Here is a 12,704-nt window from a genome sequence, read left to right as displayed (position 1 = left end):
AGCCAAGGATGTCCTCTCACACCTCACCCACGGGGAGTGACCGGGCTTTCTTACTCCAGCAAAGCAGACGTGATACCAGGCAGTGTGTGCTGGTGCTCGTGCTGTTCGTCAGCTCAGGAATACACCAACAGCCAGGTACGGGGCTCTTTGAGGGATGCAAACCGGTGAGTAAGACCAGGCATTTTAACCTAAAAACTCCACCGTGCTGGTACAGGGGACACCTAGCAGTGTCCTTATTAGCATTCTTCTGCTGTCTTCATACATGCAAAAGGTGTGGCTGTGGTTTGACTAGGGGAAAAGAGGTCCCGACTGTTCTGGACTCAGCGTTGGCGAGATGGCTGCTGGCGATTACAGGCCTAGGGTCGGACGCCCAGTACGGACATTTCTATTTCTATACTTGTAGGATCACGTTGGTGGGTCACATTCATTTTAAACCTAAAGTTTACTGTGAAGTTAACACATGTGCTAAGTCTTACCTAAGCTGATGCCATTAAATTCAGATGGTAGAACTGCTGACGCAAACAGATGTTACAAACTTTTTAGCCATTTCATTTCACCACCTTCTTTCACTACTTAGAATTTCATCTTACGATTTTCAGTGGTTACCAGAAACATTTTGATACAGCACGATGACTTGTCATTCTAAAAAATGGGAGTATTCAAACAAGCGAATTGCGATCATGCCTCTGCTTCAAATTGAGATGCCCCCCCTCACCTCCCATTTTAGCTATAAAGCTACTGCTGACAGGAAAAAGTTAGTGTTTTAAATACAAAATATCTAAAATACACACAAAGCATCATTTTTGTTTCAGCTGCATTGCCAAGCCTAGGATAAGTTGGCATTCTCCTGTTGTAGTAATTTTCCATACATCAAGCACTGTTATTACTATCAGGGTTGCTTTAAGAATTTAAATGTTTTTGTGAGGCATTTGCTTGTGGTTTATTTTGCTTTTCAGCAGCAAACTAAACTATGGTTTATTTTGGTTTATTCAGTTTATCCATAAACATGAGTCCTATGTTGCTACAATGGGGAATAACTGGGAAAATTAAATACAATTACACGTACTGAAATAAGATCCAAATTTCTATCAATGCTTTTATTTTTGCTTAAAGAAACAAAAAGTACAAGCAATGAGGAAACTAACCTATATAAGGTAATAGTTCCTTCTCCCTCTATTCAACTGATATTTGAAAATGGTTTTTATTACAGCATAGGTGAAACAACTGTATTCAGCAGTGCTACTGAGAAGGTACAGAAGAGATCAGATGTAATGCTACCACACAGTAAAGAGATGAATTTTTTTTTTCTTCCATGTCTTAGCATAACCAAAGTCTAGGTATTAAAATACGAATTTTGATTTGGAAACTAAGAAACCCAGAACAATATTTTAAAAGTTAAATACAAAACAGTAGTAAATATGCAAAATACGGTTGATAAGCAGAGCGATGAGGCAAAAGAAATAAGTATAATAGTTGATTCTTAAAACGTAATTCTTTGTAATGCTTGGCTTCCCCCCACCCCCTGCGTCAGTCTAAACAGGACAGCTATGTGACATAGTGAGATGGTACTACCTTACACAGTATAGTTAATTTAAATACCAAAGCATCAATAAGCTAATGAGACTGGGAGGCCTGATATCTGCATTAATATGTACTAACCATATTGTGTTCGAGAAAAATGAGGTTAAAAAAAATACAGTTTTATGATATACAGTACTTCTTCAGTAAGAGAACTTGTCCAAGTGAATCCGTCCTCTTTCAGCACAGATTTCTCGACGATTTCAAACAGTAACGTGAAAAACTGAAAGTACAGTGCAACTGCTAACACTGAGCGATACTTTGGTTAAATACATACGTTACACATCCGTGTGCAGATATCGGGCATTTCACCATGTTCAAGAACAGATTTTTTTTTTTTTTTTTTAAAAAACCTGACATATTTATTCAAAAGTTTGTTATGAACCATTGAGATTGAGTTGTTTATACATTTGATTTATCCATGAGTATCAGCACTCCTTAAAGAACAGATCAAAACTAAAAACTCTACATAGGACCAATAGAGCAGAATTATTCAAGTTCAATGAAACATTACAAAAAAGGCTTCCTTTTTTAGGAAAACGCAGCTATGGTAAAAATATCTACTACAGTGCACTGCACTGTAATAAATATTCAACATAAATTAATAATTTACAAGTACCTGAGCAAGTATACAGAGCACCATAGCACAGCACAGCACCAAAGGCAGTAGCTCAGAATTCTTAAAAATAATGCTGTTTTAAACATTAAAAATTCTAAGTATTGTCATAAAAATGAACTCCAGCTGGAGTTTATAGATAGTGCAAACTTCTGTCTTCACTTTTTAAAATAAAGGTGTCAGATTTTCTAGTCATTTCACATCAGCAGTGTTGCTGGACCTGGATACCTGTGGTGGATGCTTAGGAGCAGGTCTGTCAGAAAGAAAGAAAATAGCAAATTGTTATTTAAATTTTTGTTAATTCTCACTCCAGCATCACGCTTGAGGCATGAAGATGCATGGTAAAACCTCTTGGAGTTCTCCAAGTTAACTTCAGATGCACAGCACGGGACTCTCCTACTGGGAGGAGATCAGGCATGTTACTATAAACACAAATCTCACCAAAAGTGTAAATGGTACCATCAGTACTCTTTGTTTAGTTCCTGGTTTAATTACTGCCTGGCCAGTAGGATAAGCTAGCTCAATGCTTCAGGTGTGGCTTTTTAAACTCTTTATTTCTTTGGGTGCTCATCAATTTTGCACCTGTTCAAGAATGCTATTTGATGCTGTAGAGTAGCAGTTGGTTTCAAAAAGTTGTAGTAGTCAGCTTGAAATATTATTACTTTCAGAACATCTTACTAGAACGGATAGTCAGAAGCTTAACCAAAGTTCACTCTTGTGATCTTTTTGCTAGAAGTATTAGAAAACTAACTTGATTCTATTTTTAATTTTTCTGAGCAATATTAAGTGCCTCACTAGTGAAAAATCCTGTAGTTTAAAATACTACTTTTATCTTCCTTGGCGCTCACTATTTATTCATAGGAAACTGAAGAATATTGGTAAGTACATGTCATTGACTATGCCCATTAACATTAGGCATAGTTATTTCATGTCCAGATTTTTTGGTTTTTTGGTTTTTTTTTGTTTTTGAAGGTACAATGTATGTGCTTTCTGAATGTTTTGGATATTATTTTCAGATGATATAAATTGATGTTCCATTGTGAAATATGTGAACAGAAAATTGCTTTTATTGGTGGTTGATCTTAACAGCATTCAGTTCTCAGCCTAATTCTGTAGGTGGTCTGAGTAGGAATTTTTTTTCGGCAAGAGCTTTGTTTCTCTTGCAATCGGTGCTTATTAACTCATTTCTTTTGCACGGAATTGTATTTATCGGGCAGTTTTTGTAATTACACAGTCAGATGCTTACCGTCAAACCTTCATATGTAGTATAAATTCTCATACTATTGTGGAAGCCAGTGCAATTGTGCTGATATATTCCCAGCGTGAACCAGTCTGATACTGCGTGCTTTTACACAAGCAAATAGAAAATGGTTGTTGCGCAGCTCTCGGCAATAATTTCAGCGGAGCGTAGTTACTCAGAGCATAGCGGATCTGTTCGAAGACATTTTAGATCTGCCATTGAACAAAGCGCTATAACTCAAGCCACTTTGATCAGAACTAACCTTACGGGAGTCACGTGAGGCGGAGCTTTTGTGTGTCCAGGCGCTGCTGCGCACGCGGTGTTGTAGCGCGCTTTGGTCAGAGGGTCTGCTGGAAGAGGCTTCCGAGGAGGGTTTGGTTTGGGGTGTTCCTGTTGGAAAACATGAGGTCATATTAGTCGTTGGAACTGACTTAACATAGCAACAACGGAGAGAAAGTGAAGGTAAGTTCGGGGTGATTGTGACCAGATCTGTTTAAATGAGTAAGCCGTAACTTATTTTTCATTAACAGACACTTATATTTGAAAACACAGGTTTAATACCATATTTTAATGACTTTGTTTCTTTTGATTCTTTACTGTAGAAATACTGGGTGCATCTATTCTGCAGTTAGTGATTAATTGGTGGTAAATGAAAACAACATAGATTAAACACATAACTTTGTAAAAGTAGTTATATAGAAAGATGGAAATACTAGAAATGACTTTAAAATGCAAATTCAGATGACCACACAACCAAACTGCTCAAGTCCAGTTTGAATTGGTAGCATCTGTGGAATTTTTTTTAGAGATGCTGCTGTGCTTTCATTCTGTGGAATTAAATGATTCATTAATAAAGAACAGAAGTCATCTGCTGTCAGGCATGAGCTAATGTCTCTTCTGTGTGGTCCTTGAAACCCTGCAAACATGGTAACGTGTCTGTTTGTGGTCTTCATTATGAAGAACTGGGATAGATTAAGTGACTTGCTCAGGGCACACAAAAACTCCAATATATCCAAAAAACTCACTTCAGATCCTTCTACTATTTGAAATACATAGTCATGCTTTTTCTAAGTAATTTTAGTTTTTATTATCAGTTTGCCATAGCTATCATTAGTAAAGTTGACCAAAATGAAGCAAGGAGAGTTTACAGCATAATCTAGTTAAAGATCCTCTGAAAGATGAAATCAAAAGAAACAAAGAGAGACCTGAATTACTCACAAATAAAGTACAACTTTTCATTATTTGTTTTGAGCATCCCTTTGTTTTATTACTTTTCATGGCAAATGTTTGCTCTTTCAAGAAGGAGATGCAGGTTGACTATCAGTAGGCATTTTGAGAAGGAAGAAAATACGGGAGCTTAAGTAAACCTCATATACAGTAATTTCAAATTTGCCACCACCAACATTTTGAAGCTATATATAATGTCCCTCCTCTTTTTCACTCTCAGCATAACATGTACTAGTTCTTGAGTGAATTGTAAATAGCAACATGAAAAAAATTTCTTATTTTAACTAATATATAGCCAAATCTCATTTTCAGTATAAAAATTCATCTTGACTGTCATCCAGAAGAACTTCTCCTATAAAGCAAGATAAACATGTCTTGCTATGAGAAGTTTGTCTGTGAGCTCTGAGGGTAAAAATAATTGCAAATATTCTTGAAATAATCACGCCTGGAAAATGATGAAATAGCATGCTTGTAAATACTCCATGTAGTTTTATCTCATAGGGCTATCTTGTTGAAAGTCAGAGTTTAATTAAACACTAGTAAAGGAAGTTCTTCAAAATATGATCATTTCCCATGATATAGAACTAGAACCTTGAAACTGTTAAGAGAAGAAATCTTACCATCTGGATTTCTTAACCAGAATTTACTTTGTGCACTAGATTTCTTACAAAGAAACCTTAGGGTGTATGTTTTGAAGTGAAATATGCCCTTTTGGAACAAGTTAGATCACAGCAGAAACTGATACTTTTAAACAACTGAAATATCTCTAGACTAAAATACAAATTTAAGTTGCTTCTGTAATAATTTTGTTAAAACTCCTAATGTTTATTACATGGGAGAGTATATGCATCATCACCTCGAGTGTGACAGCATTTAAAAAACCAAACTTGTAACAAACACACAGACATTAGCATTATAAAGACAGCAAACAACAAACACATCTTTGAACACCATAAAGCCTTGGTTCCCTTGACTGCCTTCACAGAACCGGCCTTTTCCCTCAAGTACTTTTACATGATTAATCACATGAATTAGTCTGATCACCTGAGTATTCAGCTGTTCGCTTGATGCGTCCCTAATTGTCATTGCACGATGCGTATTTCCTCTTCAATTGGCAGAGTGCTTAGGTACCATAATTGGGAAGAGGAACCCATCCAGGCTCAGCAGTCTAGGGAAACAAGGGTCTGAAGAGCTTAAGATCTGGTAGGGATGAGTGAACAAAAAGAGAGGAGAACTGTCCTTGTTGATTTGTTTGTGTCTCTTAGCTGTGTCCCATGTCTCATCACCTCCTGCGACACCCTAGGGAAGGATTGACTTTCTGAGAAGCTCAGAGCAGCAGTGCTAATGGGACCCTATCAGCTGCCTTCCCCCCCAGCCCTCTTTTGGCAGGGGAAGCTGGCTGAAATGGCTAATCCATACGTGCTGATCTGGAACAGTTCTTCAGCTGTGGGGTGAGCATCTTCTCATGGCTGAGCATTAAGATAAGCTTTGATGCCTAAGCCAAACTAATTCTTTAGGCCCTCTTATTCCAGAAGAAATCTCCCTGTGAGGAAGGATGTTGAAACAGCAATTGTACCATAAATACAACTCTGATGCGTACACAAGCTCAACACCTGATTTTTTTATTATTTTTTTTTTTCCCCCAAAGCTTGTAAAAAATCTTTGAATTAATATCCTTAAGGAGGAAGTAGCAAAGTGGCTTTACAGAAAGTCTAATGTGGCAAGCTGGTAAGAAAGAGTAAAAGAAAGATAGGGAAAAAAAAAAAGAAAGAAGGGAGGGAATTCAGATGAAAATGGAGATGGAGAACGTGCAATGGCTGAGATGAAGTAAAATGGAGGAGCCCTTCATGGAGAGGAGATGCCAGCACTGGGAAATGCCAAAAATATTTGAAGAAATAAATCCCCTCCCCCAGGCTGATTACAGGATGGTCTTTTTTATTCTTTTTGTGCCACAGGAGAATCCAAAGTGATACAGCTTTGTATGTTAACACGTGAGGAAACTTGCTGCAGCCTTTGAGGTCCTGGTAAGTCCCTGGCACAGCTCACAGTACCACCATGGCTGTGCCTCCCTGCTTCATCTCTCTCTCCCTTCTCCCAGCCTGATTTTTTCCCTTACAGAGCTTCAGCTCTTCAATGCAAAGAGTTTATGGATGGTTTTTTTGTCCCATTTTATATCAGCAACTTAGCATTTAATGCATTCAGTCTCTGGATTTGGGGAAGTATTAACTATTGCCATGGTCTCTTTACAGCTCTGCTAGAAAGAAAAACATAATTCTCATCTTGAGCAGCTGCAAAGACATCAGGTGCATTAAACTTTTGGGTTTTTTCATTGATTTTTAAATAAGCTACTGGAAGAAGGTGCTTGCCTGAAATGCCCTGGATGAGAAGGGGTGTCTTCCTCAATCTATTTAAATGGGAACTTAATTTGTCTTAGCTGTCTGTGTCCACAGCCAGTCTGAGGAGTCATAGGAGAGGTATTCAGGGGAATAACTGTAGCAGAATGAGCAGAAGATGAGCCCAGCTCGGTTTCACCAGGGGAAAAGTAAAAAAAAAAAACCCCAAGGCTATATTTCCTGTAATAAGGATGACCTGTAAAATATGAGATAAATTTTGGTAATAAGATGATGACAGAAGCAGAGTCAGCAACTGAATGCTAACAGTAACAAAACCAAGTGGAAGTGATTAAATCGGAATGCATGGACTGAACCCACAGTTGGGATAAACCCGCATCATTTCCTTGATTTCAATGGTGCTGCGCTGATTTATATTGACCGTGAACCTGGCCTGTAAATAAAGTATGTTTTCCTTGCGAGAGCATCTGAAAGAAGAAAAAGCTGTTTATCAGTCAAAAGATTGTTAAATATTAAACTTGGCAACAGTTCATTTGCTAAGTGGTTTTTGTTTGTTTGGTTGGTTGGTTTTTTGTGGGTTTTTTTTCTTACTATTTTACTTACATCTGAAAGGAAATTTTATAGCAAAATAATAATCCATTCATTGCTGTCTCAACAGCCACTAGAGGGGAAAAGAGTTGTCTTAGAGTCTACTTAGTATGTTCTGCCTTAGCTATCCACTGCTCTAAGCCCAGAGGAAGCAGGGAAGTAGCTCGTACTTAAATATACCTCTCAGAAGGGAGAAGCAGGAGGAGGCAGCTGTGAAGCCACAGAAACAGCGAACAGTTTCAGATACTCTTCTTCAGCACTGTGCTGCACTACTGAGCATCTGGATGACATTACGAACGTAGCAATGATTTTTAAAGTGCTTCCTCTTGATGACCTGATGGATGCGCTTCCAAGAGAGTGCTGAAGCAATACATTAAGTAATATATATATAAACTAGACCAAAACTATTCTCAAGTTAATTTACTTCTTCCAAGCTTTGAGGGAGTAACATTGTTAACTTCAGAAGAAAAGATTTCCTTCCCATACAGTGTTTTCTGTGTCCGTAGGATATAAAAAGTAGCTATTTCTGACAATCTTGAATTGAGGTTATGGACATAAATTTGAAATAAGATGCTCTTTCTTATTCACTAGGTTGCCTTGAGTTGATTCCCTGTTTGTCCTACTTCTGTTTCATGCAGCAACCGAAAATTGAAAACAGCAATATTTTGCTTGATGGAGTAACCGTCACAACTAATTTGAGCCACCAAACTGAAAAGCTTTGTGGTGGTTTCAGATCTGTCAGTCTTTGGTGATGATACTACCAGAGGTCTTGTACCTTGCACTTTATGTGGGATTGGAAGGGGAGGGCACTTAGGAACATGAATTGTAGTGGTGCGTTGGGCTGCTTTGATGCGCGACAACAGGCTGGGGCAGATACAGCTGCACCATCAGAATGAGAAATGGTTACTTTTTCTTGGAAAGCCTTTTCTCCGTCTGTCTTCTGCTAGTGGGAGACAGCGTAAGCTTATAAGTTGCTAGATAAGAAGAAAAAGAAGATTTTTTTTTTTTTAAATGGAACTATTTGATTAAGAACCAGAAAAGCTCTTGCACTTAAAATCTTAACTTTGACCACTGTGAAATATGCAGAATGTTTTAAGGAATGCCAGAAAATAAACAATGAAACCATTGGAGCTAAAGACAAAAGCGATGCAAACCAATACTACGCCCTATAAAATTGATTTTAGAAAGAATCAGTATTTCCCATTCCCCTGAAAAGGAAAATAAATGACTAGGAAGATGGGAAAGGGAAGATGAAAAAGCCTAAATACTTTGAAAGCAATTAACAAACTGGCCACACATATAAAAGTTGGTCTGAGTGATTTAATGTTCAGACTTAGACAAAATTAAAACTAGATACGCTTTTTGTGCTGTCATAATACATAAGCACGCTGCCATGGCAGCTCAGCACTGTCTCATCCCTTTGTGTTTCTGTATTATATTTACAACCACTGTTCAAAGCCCTGCACTTCAGCAGCTGTTTCTCATAGCCATAGCCGCCTACAAATCATTGGGAAAGTGTCTCAGTGCTGCTCACGAGGTTGCTGCAGGAAGAAGGTGCTCTGTCCTTGGACATCCTACCTAGGTTCAGATAGGCGCCGTCACTCAAGACACAGCTATTTGAGTACGGATTTGCAGCCTGTGCATCCAAACCAATGTGATACTCATTTAAGATAGCTTAGTGATAACGACGTTTACTTCATTGTAATCTTGTACTATATCCAGAATAGCACAATGTCTACAAAACAGAAGTAGCTGGGTGCCTGATTCTTTGCTTAGACACAGTCACGCTACAAATGCGACCAAAAGAGAGAAGCCAGTGACAAGAAAAGGGACGATTTAATATAGGCAACTGCACGGATAACTTCATCTACCCTGAACATCGCCTTGAGATGCATCTTACTACAAAAAAAAAAAAAAAGGGTTACCAGCTCTAAACATTGCAATGAAAGGTACATCTACGTGAAATAGTGTGGGTAATTACAAGTTTGCTTTTCAGATCTGTGCTCTGGGAAAAAACCCAAACAATTCATACAGCTCTTGGCAGAACAGAAGTGCATCAAGCTAATACACCTTTTGCTCTTTCGCAAGACATCTGCAGCTTGACTTCCCAAGCTATATCACTGTACTTGGCACCTTGCTAACAAACCGTACAGTTTCCCATCCAGTTGGGCAGCTGGCAAGATGAGCCTCTGTTTGCCTGTAATATGGAGCTTGTTTATACTCTTGTGTCTTGAGTGGTGAGGAGAGAGTCCAGGATCCTAAATTTTAGGATCACAGTCTCGGTTGGCATAAACCAGTATATCTACACCGCATTTTTAAACTTGTACAAAGCATAAAGGAAATACTGAGGAAAAAGGCCAATATGAAAGATGAGAAACCACTTCATTCCTCTTCACCACATGCAGATACTCACACACTAAATATTAAATAGAAGAGAAGCTTAAAGAAAACCAACGGTTACCTGGGCAAACCTCAGCGCAGGGTTAGCTGGCAAGGGTCTTTCAGGCACAGCTTGGTGACACGGCAGCTGGGGAAGGGGTGGTAGGACTCGCTGTGGCGTTTTTAATTGTGGCAAATTGTGTGTCTTCACAGGGTTACTAATGTCAATGATCTGATATGGCAGCGGTCTTCTTGGACCATCTCTCTATAAAAACAACCCCAACGAAGAATTATAAACTTCAAGAGTTGACGTAAACATTGCTACTTTAACATCTATGTTATTTGCTTGCTTTTTTCTTCTACTCTGCTTTCATCTACCTTCAACAACTCTGCAAATAGAGAAGCAATTAACAGCTTCCAGAGTCCTGCTCAAGCACTAATCCTTCACCATTCAGATGTAGTTCTGGTCTAAGCTGGCTGGCTCTATCCTGGAGACTAAACTATTTCTTTTCTGCGCTTGACATCTCCACCTGTCTAAAACTTGGAAGCCATAAATGTATTTTGCAGCCCACGTCAACTTCCATTTCACATGTTGTTAGTTCTGCATGATGTTAATATCATGTAATAATTGTGTTATAATAAATTACCTAAATGAGATTCAAAATATGTAATATGCTTTTTTCTTCTTTAAATAAACCCCACAAACTATTTAGGGACTCACTTTTTGTGTGTTTGTATTTTGTGGCTTCATGATCAGGTTTTTACTGAGAGATGTGGTATGAACATGATTAGGCTCTGATGAACTGGAAGGCCTTGCTGGGCTCACAGACCTGCAGTACAAACATATATTTATTGAACACAACATTCTGCTTTATAACAGTTTTTTAAACAGTAGCCTCTTTCCAGAATGAGATTTTGCAAGGACTTTCTGACTTTTTATAATAAACAAGGAAAGTAAAAATTGTCTAGTGCTCCTGCAAGAATAAAAATAAATATTGATTTTTTGGAAACCAGTAGTCTGTTAAATTAGCTTCTGCAATCTGTGGAAATGCAGCTTTGTAACACCCAAGAGACTATTCTAATGAATCTAGCATTTAAACAGTAATGACCTCAAATATGAAAGTTTCAGCTCACTTGACTGAGTTTAGATAAAAGGCCATGCAACGTAATGAAATCATTTCAAGGAAACGAAGATAAAGGCAATACTTCCTTCACTTCTTAATTTTTTATCACAAAAGAGAACAGGTATATAGTCAACCCAAAAGCTACATTATTTACCAACAATCAATAAAGTTAACCTAAACCAGGACAAACATTGCAGTTAATACCTGGTGAATATTTTTGTTAAGGCTGGCTCTTTCTAACCTGTTCACACCGTTCTGTGATGAACGTCAAGATCAGAGCTGCCATGTTTACAGCTACTTTCTTCTAATACCTATTAGAGAATAATTAGGGAAAATAAACATACCTTAGTTTCTCTATTGTTGTCTTTTTACTTGTAAACAACCATCTCATGAAAGTCTTCCTTTTCAGATACATGATTGATCCAGCAAAGATAAGGCACAGGATGGTTATCAACACTCCTATGGTTAAACTCTTATTATCTGCAACAAAACACATTGAGTTGACTTCTATCAAGAGCCATCTTTATTGAAATGTGCTATGTGGATGGAGCAGGACATTGCTGCCCGGCCAAGTTTCTAACTGCAATGCAGGTGAAGTGAATAAACTATGACTTCAAGACTAATAAACTCTTATTTCTTCTAGCCTGATGCTTGAATTTTGGCCTGTTTTAAAGTTATTTAACATTGGGGAAAAATTGGCTAAAGTACAATGTTGTAGGTCCCTTCCAATGGAACTAGTCAAGTCTAGTCAGATATATGGGTCCGAACATGAACACCTACGTGTGCTCTGCACTTGTGTTCAGGTTCTGCTTAGATTGTCACCTGCAAGTGGGACCACAGGGCGCACGGGCTGTTGTCCTCACCCAGGCACCCAGACGGTGATGGCTGTGGTAGTGCCGACTGGCACTTCTTCATGGGGTGCCCGCTGTCAAGGGCAGGGCAGGAGGGAGAAGGGACAGAAATGCCTAGGCCAGGGTTTGGGTAAAGCGGAAACTTTTAAATATTCTATCCCTCAAACATAAGCAGTAACTCTAGCTCCTTTATAACCAGATTTTAAGGGTTTCATTGCACTTTAACACTGGGCAAACAGGCTGAAATCTGGACTAGTGTGGTCCAGCCCGGAGGGCTGTCAAGTTGAATCCGGAGGCAAGAGAGGAGCGGAAGGAATGCCTTCAGCAACGGTGCCGCGTGCTCTCGGAGGGACGCTCTGCTCAGCGAGCGGCTTCAGCCTTCTGTACTTGTTCCAATTTCCAGAGTGCTTTAAGCCGCTTTAAGTGCCTTGCTGGGACCTAAGTGAGGCACAACGGTGAGATGAACCCTGACTAGACGACTTGCAGCTGAAAGAAAGCCTTATTTTTAGGAAGAGGTAAGCAGCAGCTCTGATCGTTATGGATATGTGATATGATCATTGCCTGGAGGAAAGGATGTTGTGATTCTTTGGGACTGCTGACCTAAAAAATGCACACTCCCACAGCAGGAGAAACATCTTTAATCTTTGCCCTGGTAACCTATCGTCGCTGTCTCAGCCTTATCCTGATAGATTTTCAGCCAGCTGGTTCTCATCTACCGGCCTAAACTCACTCGGCTGCTGGTGAACAGAG

General features: G+C 38.9%; 2 protein-coding genes across 2 annotated transcripts in view; one reads left to right on the top strand and one right to left on the bottom strand.

Annotated features, from left to right (window-relative positions):
• BCCIP (BRCA2 and CDKN1A interacting protein) overlaps nucleotides 1-12,704 on the top strand; it is a 147,012-nt gene that overhangs the window by 68,396 nt on the left and 65,912 nt on the right. The window lies entirely within an intron of this gene.
• ADAM12 (ADAM metallopeptidase domain 12) overlaps nucleotides 1,067-12,704 on the bottom strand; it is a 183,669-nt gene continuing 172,031 nt past the window's right edge. The window contains exons 19-23 of the mRNA XM_075757648.1: nucleotides 11,448-11,583; nucleotides 10,701-10,809; nucleotides 10,062-10,244; nucleotides 3,697-3,824; nucleotides 1,067-2,447 (exon numbers count right to left, since the gene is read on the bottom strand). Coding sequence (XP_075613763.1) covers nucleotides 2,387-2,447; nucleotides 3,697-3,824; nucleotides 10,062-10,244; nucleotides 10,701-10,809; nucleotides 11,448-11,583 — 617 coding nt within the window. The 3' untranslated portion in view covers nucleotides 1,067-2,386. The remainder of the gene's footprint in view (nucleotides 2,448-3,696; nucleotides 3,825-10,061; nucleotides 10,245-10,700; nucleotides 10,810-11,447; nucleotides 11,584-12,704) is intronic.

This window comes from Balearica regulorum, chromosome 7 (assembly GCF_011004875.1).
Source record: "Balearica regulorum gibbericeps isolate bBalReg1 chromosome 7, bBalReg1.pri, whole genome shotgun sequence".
Lineage (NCBI taxonomy): Eukaryota > Metazoa > Chordata > Aves > Gruiformes > Gruidae > Balearica > Balearica regulorum.
This window is presented reverse-complemented; position numbering and strand designations above follow the sequence as displayed.